This window comes from Spinacia oleracea, chromosome 3, assembly GCF_020520425.1.
Source record: "Spinacia oleracea cultivar Varoflay chromosome 3, BTI_SOV_V1, whole genome shotgun sequence".
In the NCBI taxonomy this organism is placed as follows: domain Eukaryota; kingdom Viridiplantae; phylum Streptophyta; class Magnoliopsida; order Caryophyllales; family Amaranthaceae; genus Spinacia; species Spinacia oleracea.
This window is the reverse complement of record NC_079489.1, coordinates 76737478-76763382: the sequence shown is the minus strand read 5'-3', so window position 1 is coordinate 76763382 and position 25905 is coordinate 76737478. Positions and strand designations below refer to the sequence as shown.

Sequence of the window (25905 nt, the reverse complement as noted above, 5' to 3'; positions counted from 1 at the left end):
GAAATATGTGATAATCAATTACTCTGGGAGAGATATTATAATCGTGGCTATGAATATGAATATGAAATTGAGGGAGTAATTAACAAGAAGTTTACTCAATATGCTACGTACCCAAATCCAACTACATGTTTACAAATTACAACCACGTGTTATAAACTACATTTGTTTTTCTGAGTTCTACTCCCTTTATGTTTTCATACTCTTTTTTTAAGTTATACTCACTTTTACTTTATTCTATTAATGATAACTTTAACCTGAGGGCACTGTAAAAAAAAGTAATGATGCAAAACCAGGAAATTAAAAAAAAAGTTTAAAATAGTGATAACTTAATGATTATTAGAGATGAATGAAAATGATTATAAAAAAACTAGCATATACCAATATATCATTGACTGCATAATTTATCATTGAGGCTATGCTGGTAGCAACGTAGAGTAACTATGACTATATAAATTTAGCTTGTATGCTTCTGGTTTTTAGAGAAACAACGAATAATTTAGAGAATGAATTTGAGTAGTAAGTAATTGTATGGAATTCGGTTAGTAACATGTTTTTTGTGAGATGTGTAGAATTTGGTATCATGAAAAGAAGAGAGCGTAGTTGGATGTATGATAGACTTGATAGGCGCAATCTTAAGCCCGACTTTCTCAAGGGGGTTGGAGAGTTCATTGAGTTTTGCAAAGAGCATCCAACCTGCAATGATGGTGACAAAATAAGATGCCCATGCCCCCTGTGTGATAATAGACGTTTCCATGATACTGAAACAGTTAGAGTACATTTGTACAAGAAGGGGTTTGTTCGTAATTACTATCAATGGATATGTCAAGGGGAAAGCTTAGTAGAGTCCTCGCGTGTTCAGCCAAATCCATATCGGGATATGGTTATTGATGCTCTTGGAAATAATCAAGAGCATTTGTTGAATGAAGAGAGTAATTCAGTTGAAGAAGAACCAAATGATGAAGCTAAGAAGTTTATTGACCTTCTAAAGGCAGCTGGAGATCCATTATGTGAAGGGAGCAAACTATCTGTGTTGGAGATGGCATCAAGAATTGCAAGTTTGAAATGTGAATTCAACTTACAACACAGGTGTGTGGATGGGTTTGCATCTTTGTTCAATGATGCGATTCCATATAACAACCAAATTGGTAGAACTTTCAATAGCACAAAGAAGGTTCTTGAGGGCTTGGAACTTCCTCATGAGAGGATCCACACATGTCCTAAAGGTTGTTTGCTCTTCTGGAAAGGCGATGCACATTTAGATAAATGTAGAGTATGTGGAAGTGATCGGTATAAGAAGACTAAAAAGGGCAAGCTTATTCCAGCAAAAGTTCTAATCTATTTTCCAATCACACCGAGGTTGCAAAGGTTGTATGCTACCAAGAACATTTCAGAGGATATGACTTGGCATGCCAAGAATCCCCGAGTTCAAAACACCGTCGCACATCCTAGTGATAGTGAAGCGTGGAAGCACTTGGATACAACCTTTCCTAATTTCGCATCAGAGCCACGAAATGTCAGGCTTGGTTTGTGCACGGATGGATTTTCCCCCCATGGTAAATTTGGATCCCAATATTCATGTTGGCCGGTTATTCTTACACCATACAACTTGCCTCCATCGATGTGTATGAAAAGACTATTCATGTTCCTTTCTTTGCTCGTTCCCGGTCCTAAAAATCCTAAAGGAAACTTGGATGTGTACATGCAACCACTCATTGAAGAGTTGAAACAGTTATGGGAGGTTGGGGCTATGACTTATGACATCTCAAGCAAGCAGAATTTCAACCTCCGCGCAACCGATTTGTGGACTATTAGTGATTTCCCTGCATATGGCATGCTATCTGGATGGTCCACTGCTGGAAAGAAGGCTTGCCCTTATTGTATGGATAAAAGCAAGTCATTTTGGCTTGAACATGGAGGTAAAGTTTCATGGTTTGATTGCCATCGACAATTCCTTCCACATGATCACCCTTTTCGAAAGAATGAAACAGCTTTCTGCAAAAACAAAGTTGAACATGGCATGGGTCCACATATAATATGTGGAGAAGAATTGTGGCAATGTGTGAAGGACTTTCCAAAAGCAACTGATGGTCCTGAAGCTCTTAAGAAGTTGAAGAGTGCCAAAAAGGGTTGGTTCAAACAAAGTATTCTATGGGAACTCCCATATTGGAAGGATTTGCTTATTCGTCACAACTTGGATGTCATGCACATTGAAAAGAACTTTTTTGACCAACTCATAAACACTGTGATGGATGTGAAAGGCAGCACCTCGGACACCACTAATGCAAGGAAAGATATGGCTAAGTATTGTAAACGTCGCCAGTTAGAGCTTGAAAATGGAAATCAAACCATGCCCAAAGCACCTTTTGCACTTGACAAGGCTCAAAAGAAGGTGTTATGTGAATGGGTCTGAGACTTGAAATTCCCGGATGCTTATGCTTCAAACTTGAGCAGGTGTGTTAATCTTCAATCATGCAAGCTGTATGGAATGAAGAGCCACAATTTTCATGTCTTCATGGAGAGGTTACTTCCGGTTGCTTTGAAGGAGTTGCTTCCCTTGCATGTTTGGAAGGCAATTACAGAGATTAGTCAATTCTTCCGAGACTTATGCGCCCCCACTATCAAAGCGAGTGACATAGATCGCTTGGATAAGAATATAGCTGAGATCTTGTGCAAGCTAGAGAAGATTTTTCCACCTGCATTTTTCAACTCCATGGAACACTTGCCAGTTCATCTTCCACATGAGGCAAAGGTTGGTGGTCCCGTCCAGTACAGGTGGATGTACCCATTTGAAAGGTAATCAAAGTAATACAAATAAGCGTAAATAAATTATTACTTTAAATATCTTATATGTTAACTAGTAACTATTAATCACACTTACATAATTTATAGGTTTCTTAACCATTTGAAGCGTAAGGTTGGAAATAAGGCACGTGTAGAAGGCTCCATATGCAATGCTTACCTAATGGAGGAGATTTCGAACTTTTGTTCCCACTATTTTCAACCCGAGGTTGACACCAAAGCAAGGGATCTAGGAAGAAACGTCCATTCGGTTGTTGATAACCAATATGACGTTAATATCCCCGAGATGTTCAGGGTTGATTGTGGTCGTGCACCTACTAATGTCCGTTTGCGCTTCTTGCAAGACATGGAGTATGATCGAGCACATCTTTATGTGCTTGCAAACAGTGGTATCTTAGGTGAATATGAAAGGTAATAAACTATAATTTAATTATTGTAAACTCTTCTGAAGACGTATTTAACCTTTATTTCCTTAATTACCATAGGAAATTTGAGGAGCACATTCTCCAAACTCAACCTCACATAGTAATGGAGGATATTTGGAGTAAATGCGAAGCCCAGTTCCCTGGATGGTTTAAGTCACATGTGAGATTAATTGTATTTTGCTTTTATTCATATACAATATTAATTACTTACACTAGTCATTGAAAGAAAAAAAAATTACTGACTAATTCTACGAATTAGGTTCTCCGCTCTTTGAGTCCTAATGATGTGACACGGGCGCTTGCGATGGGCCCCTCTAGACAAGTAAGGACATGGAGTCGGTTCTATGTGAATGGATATAATTTTCAAACTCATGACTACGGCCAACACAAGTCAACTATGAATTATGGAGTGTGTGTACAAAGTCCTGATGAAGTTGACTACTTTGGCCTTTTGGAGGAGGTGATTGAAGTTTCTTATTGTGGTAAGCTTCAAGAGTACAAGACAATCTTGTTTAAGTGCAGCTGGATGGATTATGTGAAGGGTATGAACATTCATGAACAATACAAACTTGTTGAGGTCAATCATTCTAAGAGATACCCAAAGTATGACCCGTTTATATTGTCTTATCAAGTTAGTCAAGTATACTTTGCACATTACCCCAGTTTGAAGAAGGATAAAGCCCAATGGTGGGCTGTGTTTAAAACTAAGGCAAGGTCTGTGATTGATGCTCCGGTTGACTTAGACTTTCTGCAAGAAGATGCAAATGAGGTTTCTTCAGCTCTTTGTGCTCCAGATGAGATCCCAGATTATGAAGATCAAGAAAATGATGATGATAATGACGATATTAATGATGGTGATGCTGATAGTATGAGTGATGAGGACGAGGATGAGGATGATGAAGATGAGGATGAAGATGATGGTGATGATGACGTTGATGATGACGTTGATGATGATGATGACGATGATGATGACGCTGATGATGACGATGGCTGATTTTGATTCTATTTGGTTGTTTAATTTTAGGTTTAAGAAATACTATGTGTGTTGTCTTTTATGATTGAACTTTGAATTATGTAGTTGTTTATTGAACTTATGATTGAACTTTGAATTATGTAGTTGTTTGTTACTTGTTATTAGGTAATTATATATGTAGTGTAAGTTTATTAATGTTAATGCTTAGTTTGTGTTCTACTAAATAAACAGATGTCCAATCGAGGAATTATGTAGTTGTTTGGTAAACTTATGATTGAAATTTGAATTATTTAAACTTGGTTTGTGTTCTACTAAATAAACAGATGTCCAATCGAGGAGAAAATTCAGCCATCCACAGTCGTTTAGGTGCACGTGGAGGTGGTCGTGAAGGTGGTCGTGGAGGTGGCCATTGTGGTGGCCATGGAGGTGGCCATGGAGCTGGCCGTGGAGGTACTACACGGGTGACCCAACCCTCACTTGATACCTACTTTGATGATGACGAAACTCAAGGTCAATACTCTGAAGAGGTGGTACCTGATTCACAAGCAAATGAAGAAGCTGAGGATTCTGGAGTGATTTGGATGGCACCGGGTGAACTTTGGTAAGACTTAGAGTTACATTTTAATTATTTTATCTCATGTATGAATTTTGTAAACTAACGTTACTTGTGCTTTTTCCTATTCCACCATGTAAGGTTTGATCACAGTTCCATTTCGCGGGATATTACTAACGTCATCCAGAAATATTTCAAGAGCCCTTGGACGTGTTATACCAAAGTTGATAAGGATACAAAAGAACATTGGTTCACTCTGTTCAAGGTATATTCGATTTTATATCATGTAATGTATCACTTTTTATTCATCAACTTGCTATAATTGTAACATAACAAAATATCCCTTCTTTTCTTTTGTGTAGAGGACCTATAAATGGTTGCCTGAGTTTGATCACCTTGCTGTGCATGATTACCATGCAAATGCATATAAACGGGTTAAGTACATCCACTACCAAATAACAAGAAAGAGTAATGGAAAGAAGCCAGATTGGATGCCTGAGGAAGTGCATGCAGAAATGATGAAGTACGTGGATGATGATGAATTCAAGAAAAGATCTGAGCAGGCTAAGAAAAATAGAAGAAGGGGTTCATTAACCAAAAAAGTTGAACCATCACATTTCCAAGGTTCCATTTCCACAACTGAGGCTGCAAAGAAAATGGTAAGTTTAATAATGTAACTTAATTTCATTTAACGTTGTTACTAATTTGATTATTTACAAAAATTACTTGTATAATTAGGCAAAGGAAAGTGGAGGTGTGATGCCTACAGCCGGTGACTTATATTTGAAGACACACACCAAGGAAGTACCGGGTAAAGGGAAAGTCCCTTGTAGTAGCAAAGCAAAGAAAATCAAGGTAACTTACTATGTTAAAACAAAGCTTATGAAACATGTTTTAAGTTTTAAAATCAGCCCTTAGTTCTTTTAGTTGAAAAATGGGAGCGAAAATGCCTTATTGGGTCGATATATGACCTATATCGACCAAATATGACTTAAATGTGCTTAAATTGCTTAGAATAGGTTTTAGAAACCTTGAATATGCCACATAAAACATGTAAATGGTTTGAAATGACATGTTTGGTTCCTTAGTTCAAAGTTGGGCGAGAAAATGACATTTTAAGCAAAATATGACCTATAACGACCAAATAAGACTTAGATGTGAGTAAATACCTTTGAATGTGACTTAACAAGTTTAAAATAACCTTATGAAACATGTTCAAAGTTTAAAATCAGCCCCTACGTGATTTAGTTGAAAAATGGGACCGAAAACGCCTTATTTAGCCAATATATGACCTATATCGACCAAATAGGCCTTAAATGTGCTTAAATTGCTTAGAATCGGTTTTAAAAACCTTGAATATGCCACATAAAACATGTAAATGGTTTGAAATGACAAGTTTGGTTCCTTAGTTCAAAGTTGGGCGAGAAAATGACATTTTAGGCAAAATATGAACTATAACGACCAAATAAGACTTAGATGTGAGTAAATACCTTTGAATGTGACTTAGCAAGTTTAAACTAACCTTATGAAACATGTTCAAAGTCTAAAACCAGCCCCTACGTGATTTAGTTGAAAAATGGGAGCGAAAATGCCTTATTTGGTCGATATATGACCTATATCGACCAAATATGACTTAAATGTGCTTAAATTACTTAGAAACCTTGAATATGCCACATAAAACATGTAAATGGTTTGAAATGACAAGTTTGGTTCCTTAGTTCAAAGTTGGGCGAGAAAATGACATTTTAGGCAAAATATGACCTATAACGACCAAATAAGACTTAGATGTGAGTAACTACGTTTGAATGTGACTTAGCAAGTTTAAAATAACCTTATGAAACATGTTCAAAGTTTAAAATCAGCCCCTACGTGATTTAGTTGAAAAATGGGACCGAAAACGCCTTATTTAGCCAATATATGACCTATATCGACCAAATAGGCCTTAAATGTGCTTAAATTGCTTAGAATCGGTTTTAGAAAACTTGAATATGCCACATAAAACATGTAAATGGTTTGAAATGACAAGTTTGGTTCCTTAGTTCAAAGTTGGGCGAGAAAATGACATTTTAGGCAAAATATGACCTATAACGACCAAATACGCCTTAGATGTGAGTAAATACCTTTGAATGTGACTTAGCAAGTTAAAACTAACCTTATGAAACATGTTCAAAGTTTAAAATCAGCCCCTACGTGATTTAGTTGAAAAATGGGACCGGAAACGCCTTATTTAGCCAATATATGACATATATCGACCAAATAGGCCTTAAATGTGCTTAAATTGCTTAGAATCGGTTTTAGAAACCTTGAATATGCCACATAAAACATGAAATGGTTTGAAATGACAAGTTTGGTTCCTTAGATCAAAGTTGGGCGAGAAAATGACATTTTAGGCAAAATATGACCTATAACGACCAAATAGGCCTTAGATGTGAGTAAATACCTTTGAATGTGACTTAGCAAGTTTAAACTAACCTTATGAAATATGTTTTAAGTTTAAAATCAGCCCCTACGTGATTTAGTTGAAAAATGGGACCGAAAACGCCTTATTTAGCTAATATATGACCTATATCGACCAAATAGGCCTTAGATGTGCTTAAATTGCTTAGAATCGGTTTTAGAAACCTTGAATATGCCACATAAAACATGTAAATGGTTTGAAATGACAAGTTTGGTTCCTTAGTTCAAAGTTGGGCGAGAAAATGACATTTTAGGCAAAATATGACCTATAACGACTAAATAAGACTTAGATGTGAGTAAATACCTTTGAATGTGACTTAGCAAGTTTAAACTAAACTTATGAAACATGTTTTAAGTTTAAAATCAGCCCCTACGTGATTTAGTTGAAAAATGGGACCGAAAACACCTTATTTAGCTAATATATGACCTATATCGACCAAATAGGCCTTAGATGTGCTTAAATTGCTTAGAATCGGTTTTAGAAACCTTGAATATGCCACATAAAACATGTAAATGGTTTGAAATGACAAGTTTGGTTCCTTAGTTCAAAGTTGGGCGAGAAAATAATATTTTAGGCAAAATATGACCTATAACGACCAAATAGACCTTAGATGTGAGTAACTACGTTTGAATGTGACTTAGCAAGTTTAAACTAACCTTATGAAATATGTTTTAAGTTTAAATGTGCTCAATTTAATATATTTGTTATGCATGGGTGATAATCATTTTAATTCTTGTAGGAAAACTATGAAAAAAATGTTGCTGAATGTGTTGAAAAAGGCATTGCTAAAGATCCCAACCAAATCTACTTTGAGACAGTAGGTGGGAGAAAGAAGGGAGACTCTCTATACTTTGCACCATCTAGAAGGGGTGGTAGTTCTTCTAGCTCATACACCCCATCTATTTATTCTCAAATGTCATCTCGATTGGAAGAGACTCAACAACAGTTGACCCAAAAATCCATTGAGCTTGAAACAACAAAAAATCAGATGTTAAAGCCTATGGAGGACGATCTACTTTTGAGGCAAAGGGAGAGACAAGAAAGAGAAGCAGAGCGACTAGAGCACCAAAGGGAGATGGAAAGGGAGAGACAAGAGAGAGAAAGGGAGAGACAAGAAAGAGAAGAACATGCCACCCAGATGAAAAAGGCAATGGAGTCTTACAAGCGGATGTTCAGTCAGTGTACTGGTTTTCCTTTCTCGCAGTCGCAGGACCCTCGAGATCCAACCGGCGGCGGGACACCTTTGTGTTAGGTAGTTAGTATTCTTGTATTAGTTTGAACTAGTGGCAACTTTTCGTATTAACATGTTTGAACAACATTATGTGTATTATGAATCTTTGTTGTATGACTTTGAACAGGTTTAATATTATAACATCGAGCAGGTTTCATACAATTTTACAGAATTTATATAAATTCGTATATATACAGGCATATATAATATTCACAGGTATATATATAATATTTATACAGGCATATAATACAGGTATATATGCGATTTTACAAAATTGGCTGCAAATGATATTTGCATAATTACCGACCGCAAAGGCAGTCACTAATTTAGTGACCGCCACAAAAGCAGTCACTAATTTAGTGACCGCCACCAAAGCAGTCACTAAATTAGTGACCGCCACCATAGCAGTCACTAATTTAGTGACCGCTTGGGCAGTCACTAATTTAGTGACCGCTACCATGGCAGTCACTAATTTAGTGTCCGCCTAGGCAGTCACTAAATTAGTGACCGCTAAAGCAGTCGCTAATTTAGTGACCGTCAAGACGGTCGCTAAATTAGCGACTGCCTTAGCGGTCACTAAATTAGCAACTGCTTTGGCGGTCACTAATTGACTGTGTATTGCGGTCGCTAATCCTGTCGGTAAATTTAGTGACTGTGTATTGCGGTCGCTAATCCTGTCGGTAAATTTTAGCGACCGCCTTCCAGTCGGAGTTTACTAAATTACCGTCCAAGTGAAAACTGACCGCCTTTTTGCGAGCGTTGGCGGTCGCAAAATCTTTTACCAACCGTTTTTCGCGTTTTACCAACCAATTTTAGCGGTTGGTAATTAATCAATTTCTTGTAGTGCTAGAGGTGGAGACAGATGCTAACTCTCTGATCTTCATGCTTGATACTTTGACTATGAATCCTTACCCTCATCATGAGTTGGTGGTTGTCATTGAGGAAGTGAGGAAGCTGATGAATGGGAATTGGGAGCTTGAGGTCAGGCACATCCCGCGTCATAAAAATCTTGTGGCCCATGTACTTGTTGTTATTGCTATGGATATGGCAGTTGGTCATAAATCCCATTTTGATCCACCGGCATCAGTACAAACTGACTATGAGAATGACAGGAAATCTGCAATGATGATACGGGCACATGCTACAGGAGGAAATGGAAACTAACTTGTTGATTGATTTAATGAGCTTCTTCTATTCTATATCTGGTCTACAAGAGATCGTGTTTATAGTAGGTGTTATCTTTTGAATGTATTATAACTCTAGTTGTCATGCTAAGGAATTTTGTTGGTTTTTGGTGGGCTAAGTTCTGGTCTACTTCCAATCTAGATAATATTGGACGTAGTATCCCGATTTCACTGTTTAAAAACTATGTAACATGCTAACTTTATTTAATATATTCTCTGTAGTTTGCGTTAAAAAAGAAATTAGGAGTTCATTGTTTAAAATCCACCCAATAGGCCTCAAGCTCATCTGTTTCGATGTTTTCATAACTAGTTTTTAAATAGGTCTTTCATAAACGGATCCGCATTATTCATTTGAGACTTTATACAGTCTAAAGATATCACTCAATTAGACAACATATCTTTGACGACCTTATGCCTCAATCAGCATTTCTTTTTTCCTTTTATAAATTACATTTTCTCTTTCCTGCAATCAAATGAGCAAAATTGTTCTACTTCAACCATTTATCTATTTCAACCATTTGTGCAAAAAAAAAATGATGCAAGTATTGTGAAATTGAGATATTATGTCATCAAGGATTATTTTAAAATGGTACAAAAGACTTTCACTCTTGATCTACTTGATGATGATGCATAGAACTCGAAACTCCAACTTTACATTTGCGTCAAGAAAATCCCAACTAAAAATGGTGAAAAGCATTATAGAAACATCTGTGATAATTTAGGGTCTGTTTGGTATCGTTTTTTATTTCCTGTTTTCTATTTTATACAAGACTAAAAACAAAAATATGAAAAACATAAAAAGTATTTTTGTCAGTTTTCAAAATTAACATAATTACTATAACTATATTTATTTTAGTTCATGATTCAATATAAATCATACTCCCTATGTATTTATTTAAAAGATACTCCCTCTGTCCCTTAATACTCGACCTGTTTTGACCGGACACGCTTGCCAATGCACAACTTTGACCATCAATTTCTTTAACTACATATTATAAAAAGTTACAAAAATATTAATATTTGAAAATATATATTAAGATGAATCCAACAATATATTATATACTAACATTTGTTTTCATACACTATAAATAAAATAGAGTCAAAGTGAATTATGTGAATAGTGCAAAAAGCCAAAACAGGTCGAATATTAAGGGACGGAGGGAGTACACTTTTTTTTATTCGGTCGTATTTTATTAAAAGATGCACTTTCTATTTTGGCATATCATAGTCTCCACATTCAATTATATTAATCAGTATGTCCCTCCTGTGGTCCCACACTTACTCACATACTCTTTTTATTACATTGAATAATTCAGCCACTATCAATTTCTTACAATAAATAATAACTCAATACCTCACTTTTATCTTATCTTAACAAATTCAACTCACCCTCCTAAAACTACGTGACGATTAAAGTATATATTTTAAATAAATATGGAGGGAGTAGGACTTACTAAACTAAAAAACCAAAATCTAAAAACCGACGAGCCCTTAGGGTTTGTTTAGTATCACTATCAGCTTTCAGTTTTTGATTTTATGATTTAAAAGCCATATGATTTATACTACATCATGAACTTAGATTAAATGATCAACAAAAAAATAGCTTTTAATGAGTAAGATATACAAGACTAAGATGAAATAGGATAATTTTACAAGTGGACACCAGTATTGTACAACTTAAATCTATTAGGCTGCTAGTTTATACTTTGTACTTAAGATGACAGAAGCTCCCATTTGTGTTCAAAGAAATTAAGCCATATGATCTCGCTTTTAGGCATTGTTTATATAAGTTCTCTAACATTGAGCTTGAAACCAAGTAAACAATCGTACCGGGAGAGGTTTGAAAGTTATAGTCCAAGTTCAGACTAGATGGATTGCCAGAATTTTACCATCGATTTCATATGTGCTTTACAGGGACTAGAGATAAAATCATACAATCAAGGAAGGAAATGAGGGCAAGAAAGGAACTTGAAACTGGAATTGGCATAAGATCCCTCTGGGAACATTTCTGAGGAAATGAGGGCAAGAAAGGAACTTGAAACTGGAATTGGCATAAGATCCCTCTGGGAACATTTCTGAGGTTGGACCAGTTAATTCAATTCACAGAGTCATACAAGATCTCCAAAGAGTTAGCATTAAATAAAAAATTTAACAATTATCATCGGGATAATTAATACATCAAAAAGATTCAAGGACAAACGAGAAAGATAGTTACTTGAATTTCTTCTTTGCTTGCTGTATTCTGGAGAGAGGAGCAACTCTCTTCTTGGAAAAAGAATTAGTTCTGCTATCTATATTTTCATCGTCGTCATCATCATCATTATCATTATCTATTTCATTCTTTGGAGGTGGATTGGAAACCTCATCACCAGCCGTTTTCTTTCTGCTCAGACCAAACTTGTTATGCAATCTTCTTTCTACAGGATCAGTTAAAGGTCCAACTTGGGATCTTCGAGGAACTTTTGCCCCAAGACCAAGCCTATAAACACACAAAACCTAACTCTAATAAGTTTCCTCTTCAACAGGCAATAATCTAAGATGTGGCGTTACAAGGGGGCCAAAAAGCTAACCTAGAAGGTCTACATTCCGTTTCAATTTCCACTGCTTCCTCCACATCTCCAGGCATATTCTTCACCCACTGCTCAGCCTACACATAAGCAGCACAGTGACAGTATTAGACAATGTGAAGTGAAACCTGTCTCTGTATGACGCACACGGTTTACAGAAAGCAGTCAAAATGCTTACCAATTTTAAACCCTTAGTAAGTGTCATCAATTTAGGCAGCGATGGTGGCGGCTCCACCTTTGTACTCGTGATCTGCAACAATAGTACTAAATATCTTTATTTCACTTGTAACACTACAAAGTCTACAATTACAAAATTTACAAAAGCAATTCAAATAGCATAATTCCGGGGAGTAAATAAAAAGGTGTCTATTGTAAGCACTAAGTAGATAAAGAACTGATCAAATTTCAACTCCCCTACCCACCCCTCTCCTCTCTCTCTGACTCAGTTTCTCTCACCCAAACAACAGAGAACAGCCCCTTGTCAAGTTCCCAAACACCCAATAAAATGCATATGCTACTATGCTAGCCTAAAGTCAAAAACCTTGGTTCAACACTTTCGAAACTACCTTTAACATAGATGGGCAACACATCCCTTAGGACTACTTAGGAGTTGAGCGACATAGTCCATACTCCATAAGATATTCAAGGTTCATTCACAACAATGAGCACTACACCGGTACGAAAAGAATTGATAATTTTATCAAAAACTGCCGATAGTTCAAATTCAAAGTAACTTCCACACAATTTTGAAAGCATGAAAAGCAAAGGAAAACTTTCACTTCCATTTCCCAATTTCAAAACTTATACTTCCTCCGTTCATTTTTACTCGCAACATTTGTCACTTTCACGCATACCAATGCATAATATTGATCATTAATATCTTTATTTCTCTTTAAGCAAAAATTATAAAAAGTTAATATTTTGAAAATACATATTAAGACAAATCTAACAAGATCCCAACATAACTATGTTTTATCTTATGTATAAATCACCAACAATGGTCAAAGTATAATATGTGAATAGTGTAGAAATCACAAACATTGCGAGTATTAAAAATCGAAGGAAGTATTAAACAAAATTAGAAATTGTTAAGACCTCATAAAAAAGAACTTATATGGGTCCCCTTATGATTCAACCAAGTTTCGCCTGATCAGAATGTTATTAGCTCGTGAGAAATCTTCACAATAGTTACACAGCATAGGATGATTCTACAAGTTATATAAATATAATTAAGACACAACATCTCCAATATGATAGATTATTCAAATTTTTAGTTCAAGAGCTTTGCAAACTCATTATGTACTACTAAATAGTCCACATTAATTATAATTGCAACACTGAACAAATACATTTTGAAACTTTCCGCACCACAAACTTGAGCAGAATAGCAAAAAGGTAACATAGTTAAAAGAAGGACAAATTTCCAGTTGCTGATCCTGAACTTGACATTCTTTTTATCTATAATAATCTAAAAGAGCATCACAAACTAAATCTTTAGCTATCAAATAGTTCATAAAACATAATTGCATTACTGCTCAATACATTCATTCAACTTTGGGCTCTTTACAATTCAATTAAAAAGGCATAATTGATAAATAATTAAAAGAAAGGCGAAAAATATATCCAGAACCTGACATTGACATGTTTTTTACTATAACAATCTGAAAGAGACCATCACATCAACAATATGGCTAAGCTCAGTATTAAACCAGACTCTGCCTGGATTTTGATTCTTTGAAAGGAATCAACGACACATCGTACGTGATGTATACACCTCAAAAATGCATAACCATTTCTTAACATAAAACATCTTCCCGATGAAGCTATGAATTTGTGACTTCTGTTAACCAAGTTAATAACTGGAAAAACTTCTTCATCTGGTTCTAAGTTGACATGAGCAAATCATAATATGCATTCAAGATTGGACATCGAATTCATCAGATTTCAATGTGAGACAAGTAGACATAAAATCAACCAAACAATCTCATATCACATAGGTAGTCCTACTGAACAGATAGACTTAGAAATTAAATGAGATGCAATTCTGCAAATCAAAAGTAACAGTAGCAAGAACAACCCCTGTCCTCCTAGCAGATTTATAGCTAATGACCGAAGCCCAAAACACAGGACTTGACTGAATTGCAGGTTTTCACATTAGAGAACAAGAGAAGTTCAAAATTTTAAAATACCATCAGATAGTACAGCCATCAATGACAATTTTCAGCTACTAAAATTCAGATCAAAGTTTCTTCCCAGCAATATCTAATTACTCGGTTTCATCTTCAAAGGTAACACTTGTCAGTCAGGTCGTACAACAACCTATTTCCTAAACCCTAATTCTTTGACTTTCTTAACTCCAACATTTTTTCTTGCTGGCAAAAGAAAAATGCTCCAAATTTCCTTAAACTTAAACCGTTGAGAATTTATCCTTGCCATGACCTAATTTTACACACACAGAAAGACCAGAAAAATAAAGATACCGGGCAGAAAACCTCTGGACTTCAGCAATCTTCAAGCAATAACTTCAGAAATCTTATCAACAATAATCTAATATTTGTGGATGAATGTTGAACAGAGGAAGGGGAGAAAGAGAAAGTATGTAGCGGATATCAAAGGAAGAGGAGTAATAAACAACAAGCAAGGTTTTTCTGCAATTTTTTTTTATTACCACTAGTGAAAGGGTACGTGTGTTGCACGAGTTGAGTAGACAGTAAATATTGTTCTTTATTCACACAAATATGTTATAGAAGCTTTTGAGATGAAGAATAAAGTCATAAACTATATGAAGTGTTGAAATTCCGCTCTATCCTTTTCTACATCTTTGATGATTGGCAAACAATATGTGGATGACCATTTCCAATACATTTACTCTCCCCCCCCCCCCCCCCTCTCCCCCACCCCCCCCCCCCCCCCCCCCCCCCCCCCAAAAAAAAAAAATACATCAAACTTTAGTTGAAAGTAGTACTCTTCACTGCATGACCATTTCCAATATATTTACTCCCTCCATCCTCTGCCAAAAAAATTGCACTTCCCATTTCTCCCTATACTCTTTTCCCATAAAATACTTCTCATTTTACCTTAAGGTTGAATCCACTTAATATAGTAATGTCTTCCTTCCCCTCCTTTTTCCCTTTTATTCCTCCACTGCCTTATTCTTTATTCACTTAAACTAAAAAAACACCACCCGTAATACTATTATAAAACTATATGCTCAAGGGAAATGGGAAGTTTTTTATGAGGTAAAAAGTAGAGTTCTTTTCTCTGTTGATACCACTATGGAAGATAGGAGCCTATTCTTTGATGTGCTTATTAGCTTCAAGGAGACTACGGATCTTAGCCCTTACTTACGCTTTCCCATATCCCTCAATAGACCTGGTAAAGCAAAAGTGAACTTCAATTTAGAAAAGGTTAAGGTTTCTATGGCTAGTAGGTCGTGCCTCGTTTCCTCCACCCTAGACACTATTCCCAATTACTATATGCAAGCCATGAGCCTTCCTATAAGGAGGAAATAAATAAATGCATGAGAAACTTCCTACGGGGAACGGGGGACAATTCCATACGGCTGCACTTAGTAGGTTTGGATAGGATAACAAGACCAAAGGGCCATGGAGGGCTGGTATAAGGTGTGTCAAAGCTCCGAATGATGCTCGCCTCTTAAAAATTTGGTGGATAGGAGCACAATCTTGTTGTTAAAGAAGTCATTCATCTTTATCATTACCCCATTGCCTCAAAGAGGCTCCCGCAAGAAGCGGAGTAAGGGAGGGTCGGGTGTGCGCAACCTTACCCCTGCAATTGCAGAGAGGTTGTTTTCAATTGACCCAAAAGCGATAAGCCGATAACGGGACGACCATATTCTACTTCATGGAAAGGAAGCGAAGAGGTTTTAAGAGCCATTTTGATTTAGTTCATTACATCTAACAGCCAAAAGAACAAATGAATCTTTAAAGAAGGGGTTCGGAAGGAGTAGCCCTTATTCTGTCAGTCCATTCAGTGGGCAGTTGGGAAGGGTGACTCTCTTTCTTTTTGGTTTGACGATTGGGCGGCCTTGGGTCTATGAACATGCCTTAGTTTTTGAGTGATTGTAATATTGTATTGTGTTCTCATCTTGGGACTTCTCCATTGCCTCTTTTCCCCTTCTTGAATCCGGAGTGGCTGCCTCTAAATACATCTTTATTCCCCTTAAGATGATGAACGCAGGGATGCTATCAAACAGAATGATTCTTATATATTCTCACTAGAACAATATAATTTAGTGAAGTAAGAAGAAGGTTAAGAGGAAACCTACTAAGATATGGTTGTATTGATGATAATCACCATTTAAAACTTAGCCAATATTTAATGAAGTAGTCTGCTCCTATTTTTGAGAAATTAGACGTATGGTTACCTAAGTATGACTTTCTCCTGAAGGGGGGATTTGGGTTAGGTACTTAGGTGGAAGCATCAAAATGTTACTTTAATCAAACTCTCTTTTATTAAATGAACAAGTGATTCACTGATACTATGAAATAACTTATTGCTCAATCTCAGTTTCTGTTGTCCATGGATTGCATTTCGTGAACATTAGACACCTTTTTGGGGTCGCTTATCAACTCTTGTTGTTGGTTGATCCAATTAGGTGATTCTTACTACTTCTTTACAACCTTGAAGGAAAGGAGAAATGGAAAACGTATTGGCATATTGAAGTATCTAACTGGTCAACATCCGTTGCTCATGACATTTAGAAGGAAGTTATAGCTTCTACCATTATTTGCTGGGATCTTTTGCTGAGGTGATTCCTGGGGTTGATAACTGATAAGAGGCTTTCATCCGAATTCTGAAGCTGGTTTTCTACTAGTTAAACCTGTTTCTACTGAAGAAATTGACCTGGCTCTTAAAGCCTTAAAGGTATTGAGGACAGAAAAAGCTCCTGGATGGTTTTAAAACACTTTTCTTTAAAAAATCTTGGCATCATATTAAAGCTGAGGAATATGCTGCTCTTTAAGAATTTGATTGTGCATCGATTACTATAGTTCCAAAATCTACTAATACTGTAACTATTAAGATTGCAGACCTGTTTCTTACTGCTCTTTGGTTAATTCAAATATTACTAAGGGATTAACTAGTATAATGCAAAAAGGTGGTGGGAGAAGTAGTCAATGTTGCTCCATCTAAAACTCAGAGACACATTTCTGATGACATCCTTATGGCAACCGAATTGGTGAAAAACTATACCAGGACTCTTTCTCCTAGGGTCATGATTAGAGCACACTTGAAGAAACTCTATAACTCCATTAGAGAAATGTACTAATGAAATGGATTTTCCACTTTCCTTATACCTCCGTGAGTTGGATTAGAGAATGTGTTGTTTTATTTCATTTTGTTAAATGAAAACCCTGGTGCTTCCTTTCAAGCTAAACAGGGTCTTAGACATGGGGATCCCTTTTCTCCTTTTCTGTCTGCTCTTGGAATGGATTCTCTATCAAGATTCAAGATTGAAATGAGTGAAAATCCGGATTTAATTTTCATACTGTGCGTGAAAAAGTTCAGATTACTAATTTAATGTTTGTGGATGATCTGATGGTTTTCTATAGTGGTAATACTGTTTCCGTGAGGTTGTTATTTTCAGCTTCATGAAGTTCTCTAAACTCTAAAGCATAAGGGACTTGAATTGGACAAACAAAAGCAGTTTTACATATGTGGCTTCTAGAAACTGTAAGCACTACCATTTAGATGTGAGAGCCAGATCTTTCTACTCCTAAGGTGCTAAAAGAAGTTCAGAGATTTTGTAGGACTTATCTCACTACTGATCAGTCCAAGAGAGCTTTGGTGGCTAGGGATCAACATTGTCTTCCTGAGTCTATAGAAGTCCAGGAGGTTGGGAACTGTTAGATCAATCTGTTTGGAATAAAGCAGCTATAGGCTGTTGCAATTAAACGAAATAAGGTTTGGATAGGATGACATCATTCTTATAATATCAGTTTAAATGAAATTTGGAAAATGCCAGTATGGCTGTACCAAATGGTTTGGTTTGTTTTCCAAAGTTATGTTAAGGACGATAGTTTTGTTAAGGACGATAATTTCCAAAGCTATACAAAAGTATGCAGATTCCTGTTACTTTTGTTCCTTGAAAAGATCTTCTATAATAAACTGGCTAGCCCAAAAGGAATATTTGTCAAATGGTTGACTATCCTGCACAACTTTTCTACCAAAGACAGAATGATGTAGTGGAGTATTCAAAATCATGGAGAATATTCCTTCTTTGGTCTTTTCTGGCCTAAGATTTTGCAGATTCTTAAGCTTGTAAGAGGTTACCTTCCTCACGATCTTGAAGTGCAGCAAGCTGCCAAAGCTTATAGGAGAGAAGAAAAAATATCCAGTGCAGAATGTGTTTGCAGAGACACAAGAAAATTGTTACAGATAGCTCCAAAGATCCTAGGGCTGTTTTCAGAATTAGTATGTTTAGGCTCTATAGTGGCTTGTCGTAGCTCTGATGTTACTTGTTACATTTGTGTAATTAGCTTTACTCACGAGGTTTTCTTCTCAACCTTTCCTATATAAGGTGGGGAAGTTAGGTTCAAGCTTTATGGTTCTAATTAATTGTTCTAGTGTTTGGGATTTGCCTTAATGTGTATTTACTCTTTTCTAGATCAGTAATAATATGTCAAAGATTCCCCACTGCAGCCCCCAGTGGGATTCCGAGCGGTATCTCATCCCGGCGTGGTGATCATCTGTATCTGGACCTTTACTCAGACCCTTAATGTCATCTTAAATACCCGTGCCAAGTACTTAAAACTCCAACAAGGACATAAATGGCTTGAAAGTCCTTTTAACCAATAATATGCAAGGTTTTCATAAAGGGACAGAGAGCGAACACACATTTTTAACTCTAATATTCATATTTGAGAAATATACAATCCGTGGAAGATCAGCATTAAAAGGCTCGGTAATATCACCAGTACACGGATGGTGCATACTTTTTTTATTTAAAATTAAAACCTAGATGGCATTGCAACAACCTCCCCCTATTAACTGACCATATGTTCGACCCAATATGAAATCTGAACAAGAAAGAAAGCTTGCTGGAGTTTTACATTTACTATGAAAGTAGTTCCTGGCTTCATACTTCCATACTCCGTAGTAGATATGCTAACCTATTTCTGTAATAATAAGTCACTTCACTAAAACTCAATCGATCAGCTGCTGAAACTAATCCTAAAGGCCCCAAAATCACGGTACAAATTAATAATTATTACATCAATCCACTATTCATTTCAACACAAAAATATTCAAGCAATAACAAAATTATGTAGATGCCAACTACCATAGTTAGCAACAACAACAAGAAAAACAAAAAAAAAAATTAAAAAAAATAGGTTATAAATTACCTTCATAAGATGCATTCTCAAATCACAAGGACGAACACGACTTCCAATACAGGCCACCACAAATTGGAGTAATTGAACAAAACATCTGCAGCAGCTTGTTTCCTCTCTTCAGTCTGCAAAATACCAATATAAAAATGAAATGACTTCGATTACTACAGAAAGCATTGCAATTGAACAAGTTCATTGTGAATTTAGCACAGACTAAATGAATTAACAGGATGATTACATAGCAGAATTAGGGTTTTGAGATTGAAGAAAATTGCAGAATAATTATGACATGACTATAATTAGGGATCGATTAAATAATTTCAAAGAACACTTCGTACGAAAATTAACAGGAAGTTTTAAGATTGAAGAGCTGTACCTCGTAATCTTCTTTCGTCTTCTCCAATTCCCACGAAACAAACACCCTCTACTTCTCTTTCTTTCTTTCTTTGATTACTCTTTGCAGTTTTCAGTTGTCCTGGAACTCTTAGTACTATAATGTTTTGTTTTCCTTAAACTAATTAAGTATGTTTTAAGCAAAAAGGCCTATTAGCTCAGCTGGTTAGAGAGTCGTGCTAATAACGCGAAGGTCGCAGGTTCGAGACCTGCATAGGCCAATTTTTATTATTTTCATTTTTGGAAGAATAGCCATATGTTCTATTCACACGATTTCAACTTTTCTTATCTGAATTTTAGTTGTCATTATACGTGTATTATGGGTATTGAAAGTTTTCTCAAAATAGTTAAGACTAGATTTTAGCCCGTGCGATGCACGGATTTTATAAAATTGCTAAATTAAAATAAAATACCAACGGCTATGTTTTATATATTAGATTAAATTAAATTTTTTATTTTAGATAAATTGTTAAAGTGTTTGATTTTGGATGAAGTTGTATATACGTAATATTGGTAATTAATTAATAAACATATCTACGTGTCACCTAATTATTTATCTACGTGACACTCGACATTTTTAATTCAAAAATAATTTCGAAATCTTATTTTTCATTGGCCGAAACCATAGATTTTTTACGTGGCGCTCTAATATTGGATTCGTGTTTGATTTTGGATTGAATTTTATTTTAGATTAGTGTTTGATTTTAATTGGATGAATTTTAATTTAGATTTTTTTAAATTATTAGAGTGTTTGATTTTGGATAGAGTTGTATATATTAGTAATTAATTAATTAAAATATCCATGTGACACCTAATTAATTATCTACGTAGCACTCGATCTTTTTAATTCAAAAATAAATTAGAAATCTTATTTTTCATTGGCCGAAACCATTAGTAATCCTAGGTGGCGCTCTAATAATTTTAGCCCGTGCGATGCACGGATTCTATTAGATTGTTATGTTTAAGTAGAACTCCTATGTATATACTGATTTTATATATTAGGTTAGATTAGATTAGTTTTTTATTTTGCGTTGAATTTTATTTTAGATTTATTTTTTAATTATGAGCGTTGTTTGTTTTTGGATGAAATTGTACATGCGTAATATTAATAATTAATTAATAAAAATATCTACGTGACACTTAATTATTTATCTATGTAGCACTCAACTTTTTTAATTCAAAATTAATTTTGAAATCTTATTTTTCATTGGCCGAAACCATTAATTTCCTACGTGGCGCTCTAATATTGGATTAATGTTTGATTTTAAATTGAATTTTATTTATTTTACTTTTGATTAGTGTTTGATTTTGGATGAATTTTATTTTAGATTTTTTTATAAAATTTTTAGAGTGTTTGATTTTGGATGGAGTTGTATATATTAGTAATTAATTAATTAGAATATCTACGTGGCACCTAATTAATTATCTACGTGGCAATCGATTTTTTTAATTCAAAAATAAATTAGAAATCTTATTTTTCATTGGCCGAAACCATTAGTAATCCTATGTGGCGCTCTAATATTTCAGCAAATATGCCTCCTTTTTATATATATATATATTAGATTTTCTCTTCGAATCCGTCTCATACAAAATTTTATTTGATTTTGTCTCGTGATTCGGAATATCTTTTAGAAGACAAGTATAAGCACTTAAACTTTCCCCCCTATGTGTTGCCTTATTTAAAATCTTGACCTTGTAATTGGGGACATCGTTTAGAAGACTATGAGCACTTGAACCTTCCCCCTAAATTTTGCCCCTCTTTGAAACAAGTAAATCCATAGTATGATCCACCAAAGAGATAAATCCGACAACTTTTGTGTAAGACCGCCTTATCGGAAAGACCACTTTGATTGGTTAACTAATTGGTTCCACTACTTAACTAATTTGTTACATTGCTTAACTAACTAGTTTTAGTGCTTAACTAGTTAATTGCATTGCTTAACTATTTGATTTCAGTATTTAACTAATTAGTTTCAGTGATTAACTTATATAACACCAATGTGGTCTTTTATGTACGACCGCATTATATAAAATTTTGTATAAATCCATAATATGATCCACCAAAAAGATATAGTATGATCGGCTAATGGCTATTCAAAGAATATACGACGTATGTTTGGAAAAGGCCAATTTGATTTATTCAACAGCCCCAAATAAAAAGAATGAAATGAACATTGGAATCTTGTCTTAACTCCCCATTACTTCTTGTCATAATACTCTGGAGCATGCAATCCCTATTAAAATTGAATATGAAGTGTCCATCAATTGTATCCATGCAAACAATGTTTCAATAATAGACAAGATGATTTCATCAATACTCGATTTTACACCATCCATGATCCATGTATTAGAATCTAATCACAATTAGACTCAAGATGGTAGTTTATGAATCTGATAATGAAGCAAAAGACCCAAAGGATTCGACAAATTTCTCACTGATTACTAGCTTTTCAGATGATACCACGGTGATAATAAGCCAGCTAACAGCATGCAAATGAAATCAAAGTCTGACTTGTTAACACTTCAAAGTTAAGAGCTATAACAAAAGCAGAAATTGGAATAAGACTCTAAGGAACAGCCTAATTCAGAAGCTTGTAAGTTAAGAACTAGCAGGACCCTTCTTTGCAGCCTCAGCAGCTGCCTTTTCTGCTTCAATTTCTGCAACAATGGCATCAATCTCAGATTCCTCAAGCTGATGCAAACCTTCTTTCCTCATCACAGCAACTTCCAAGTTCTTTCCTCCACTTTCAACAACCTGATAAATATTTTGCACTAAGTCAGTTGCTAACTTGGTACAGGCCTCCACAGACTCAAAACAAAATATCAATTATCATAGCCACCATCAACCTTTAAGCAGATGGTACAAAATGGGGGTTAAGCTATGGATTATGTCATCGTGACACAGGCTTCAGTAATACATATTTCAATATTTACAGTGTTAATGCCTCTAAGCATTTAGAAATACTAGATTATTTGGAAACAAGATTGACCACCATAATGATCAACCTGTTATCATAACATATTTCATGCTTCAATTCCCCCGTTTTCTAGTCATGAGAAAGACGTTTCGAGTGGCTTTTCCAAATATTTGACAAATAAATTCTAAGGAATGCCTTTAACTAATGGGGCATAAAGATACAAGAATTTAAACAGCTAAGATGAAGCAAGACCTGCACAAGCCGAAGTTCATAAAAAAATAAATTCCAAGACGACTTACTTCAAGTAATGCACGAATAGCCAGCTTGACAGTTTCTTGCCCAGAAGTTTCTTTGTAATTCTTCTCCAGAAACTCTCTTATGGAGTTAGAGTTTCTTCCAGTTGCATTAGCCTTCCAAGCTGAAAATGTGCCAGATGGATCTGTCTGGTACAGTGCTGGTACATCAGTGTATGGGTCGAATCCCACAATCAAAGTTGAGAGCCCAAATGGTCTAACACCACCACTTTGTGTGTATTTCTGCTGAAGTCCAGCAATGTAGCGAGTTATATACTCAACTGTTACTGGATCCTCCAAGGTCAGCTTGTGGCTTTGACACTCAATACGTGCCTTGTTTATTAGAACACGAGCATCTGCTTTGAGCCCAGCACATGCTAAAGCAATATGATTGTCGAGGTTTACAATTTTCCTAACCGACCTGAAAAAGAGAAAAACACAGTGAAAAGACTGAAAACACTATCTATGACATTGAACGGCATAAAACTATGCATCTCTCACTTTCAAAAGAAAAGAAGGAATAGAGGCCTGACATCTGATAATGGAACAAGTAAAACAGCTCTAATACACTGGACTGATTACGCTTTACACATAGTGTGATAAGGTAAGACATGATAACTTCATACAACTTAAACTAGAGGAAAACGCTAGTGAAGCATTCAACTCTTGATGCAAACAGCTCTCTTCATACTTCCGAAGTCCACGATTCACATAAAGTAGACACCTCAAGGATGAACTTAAGAACTTTACAGCTAAGAGACAAGAAAAAAAAACCTACGTAAAGCACAGGCTTCCCAGATACACTATCGCTTTGGATCATAAAACAGAAGCCAGGAATGCAAAACGCAGAAAATATTGGAGTGAAAAGGACAATATACTCATATGAAAAGTAAGAAAGCAAGATGCTGGATATAATAGTTATCGTGTACATGGGATTGAAGGTTGCATAGCTCATATTTTTTGTTTTCTGTGAGAGCCCTATTGCACATTACACAAATATAACCTGCAGAACTGCTAGCTACAGTATCAAATCCATTTACATAGATCGCTCCATATCAACAGAACCGAGCTCTGTAATGACCTAATATTCCAGGCACCCTGAATCGATGCTCTAGCACATATGAAGAAGAAAACATAAACCAATATATGGGTTATCTTATTGACAGCATGTAGCTAAAGTAAACTAAAATTGAAGATAATGCTTTTGTCATCCCCGAACAATCCGAATTACTTACTCGAAACTGCTGGGAAGACCTTCTTTAGTTACAATTTGCACACGTAGTTGGTCTTACAACACAAGTTTGGGTAACAAGGGCTGACCTTTGTTAATTAATAAAAAATCAATCAAGTAAACCCCAATTAGGCAGATTCTCATTGCTAAATGGTTTCAGTGAAGATATCCGGTTACTCCCCAATTTTGAACACATACAACAAAACATTTCCAGTACAACCTAGCAACATAGATTCCACGATTAAAAATCATACAACCTAGCAACATAGACTCCACGAGTTTCTCTAATCTGAATTCGTCAAATCTTCGTTAAAACTCTAAATCATTCACTTTCACCACAAATCGGAAACCCTAAATCAAAAAAGTAAAGCGGAAAACAGAAAATGAGATCAGAAGAAAGAGAAAGGAAACCTAGAATCTTGAAGTTTGGCGGCGGATTTCTTCTCGACACCGAGAACGACGGTGTCGGTACCTCGAACTCCGACGGCGGCGTTACCCTTACGGACGGCTTCAAGCGCGTACTCGACTTGAAAGAGATGGCCGTCAGGTGAAAATACTGTAATTGCTCTGTCGTATCTCGCCATTTCTCTCTCTCCTATTCGTCTCCTTCAACTATCAGTGTTCTCTCTCTTCTTTCTCTCTCTTCTGGGATCGAAATCGATGGAGTCTGCAGTGAGTTGATCTCTCCGGTGTTAATCGAAATGCTTTTTCAGAACTTGGGCAACAAGACACCCTATAGTCATTAGTCTATTTAGAGAGTGAGTTTTTCGCCTTTTACTTTTTGCTTTTGCTTTTTCTTTTTCTTTTCTTATTTTTCGTTTTTTAGGGGAATTTTTTTCGATTATGTGACCGTCATATGTGTAATATACTAATATCACTTATCCCGTATCATTTGAGATTGACATGAGTGGTTAAGGGTCTCTTACTCCTTAAGGCCCTGTTTAGTTCACCTTATTTCAGGACCTTATTATTTATTATTTTAGATTTAATCAGATCAGATCAGATCAGATCAGATCAGACCATACCAGATCAGATCAGACAGATCAGAAAAAATAAGTTCAGATCAGATCAGACCAGATTATTATTATTATTATTATTATTATTATTATTATTATTGGTATATGTTTATATCATTGTTATTATATTTAATATTTTATTACTATTATTGCTTTAATAAAAAATAATGTTGTTGTAGGTGTAATTAAAATCTATTATTTAAGGCATAAAAAAACATTAACAAAACATTCAAATCCATCATGTCCAAATTAAAACCATTAAGTCCAGATCAGAAACGATATGATCAGGTCATGTCCATATTAGAACTGATTTTTATAGATCAGAACCATTATATATCCAGACCAGAACTGATAGTGTTGTGGAGTTTTTCCGGTAAGCTGATGACTTGGAGGTTTCCGGTAGCCTGCGATACGATCTCCGCTCCTACCTGCAAAACAAGAATATTCCTCTCGGAATATTCCCTCTGATGCTTAAGTAAGTATGTGTTTGTAGAGAGAGAAAGTAGAGAGGA

At 35.6% G+C, this 25905-nt stretch overlaps 3 protein-coding genes and 1 non-coding gene across 4 annotated transcripts; 2 read left to right on the top strand and 2 right to left on the bottom strand.

The window, feature by feature from the left end:
- Positions 1-580: 580 nt before the first annotated feature.
- LOC110790619 (uncharacterized) lies at positions 581-2410 on the top strand. The gene has a single exon (XM_021995409.2). It carries the CDS (start codon positions 581-583, stop codon positions 2408-2410), a length of 1830 nt encoding a protein of 609 aa, XP_021851101.2.
- Positions 2411-11654: 9244 nt separating this feature from the next.
- LOC110790614 (uncharacterized) lies at positions 11655-20036 on the bottom strand. Its single transcript, XM_021995408.2, has 5 exons — positions 19919-20036; positions 19555-19667; positions 12369-12440; positions 12194-12270; positions 11655-12102 (listed from the first exon to the last, which is right to left on the bottom strand). Exons 2-5 carry the CDS (start codon positions 19567-19569, stop codon positions 11835-11837), a joined length of 432 nt encoding a protein of 143 aa, XP_021851100.1. The 5' UTR covers positions 19570-19667; positions 19919-20036; the 3' UTR covers positions 11655-11834.
- A 46-nt stretch (positions 20037-20082) lies between these two features.
- Positions 20083-20156, top strand: TRNAI-AAU (transfer RNA isoleucine (anticodon AAU)). Its single transcript has one exon. It is a non-coding gene; the product is annotated as a tRNA-Ile (tRNA).
- Positions 20157-22220: 2064 nt separating this feature from the next.
- On the bottom strand, positions 22221-25155 carry LOC110790625 (proteasome subunit alpha type-7). Its single transcript, XM_021995415.2, has 3 exons — positions 24789-25155; positions 23153-23567; positions 22221-22690 (listed from the first exon to the last, which is right to left on the bottom strand). Exons 1-3 carry the CDS (start codon positions 24959-24961, stop codon positions 22535-22537), a joined length of 744 nt encoding a protein of 247 aa, XP_021851107.1. The 5' UTR covers positions 24962-25155; the 3' UTR covers positions 22221-22534.
- Between the last annotated feature and the right edge of the window lie 750 nt (positions 25156-25905).

Bases quoted from the DNA above. Each gene is read 5' to 3' on its own strand.
- LOC110790619 (XM_021995409.2), top strand. From the start codon at position 581: ATGAAAAGAAGAGAGCGTAGTTGGATGTATGATAGACTTGATAGGCGC.
- LOC110790614 (XM_021995408.2), bottom strand. The intron at 12,271-12,368 runs GTAAGCATTTTG...GCTTATGTGTAG, and splicing joins TTACTAAGGGTTTAAAATTG to GCTGAGCAGTGGGTGAAGAA. The intron at 12,103-12,193 runs GTTAGCTTTTTG...GTGTGTTTATAG, and splicing joins ACGGAATGTAGACCTTCTAG to GCTTGGTCTTGGGGCAAAAG.
- LOC110790625 (XM_021995415.2), bottom strand. From the start codon at position 24,961: ATGGCGAGATACGACAGAGCAATTACAGTATTTTCACCTGACGGCCAT. The intron at 23,568-24,788 runs GTTTCCTTTCTC...TCTCTTTTTCAG, and splicing joins GCCAAACTTCAAGATTCTAG to GTCGGTTAGGAAAATTGTAA. The intron at 22,691-23,152 runs GTAAGTCGTCTT...AATATTTATCAG, and splicing joins CTATTCGTGCATTACTTGAA to GTTGTTGAAAGTGGAGGAAA.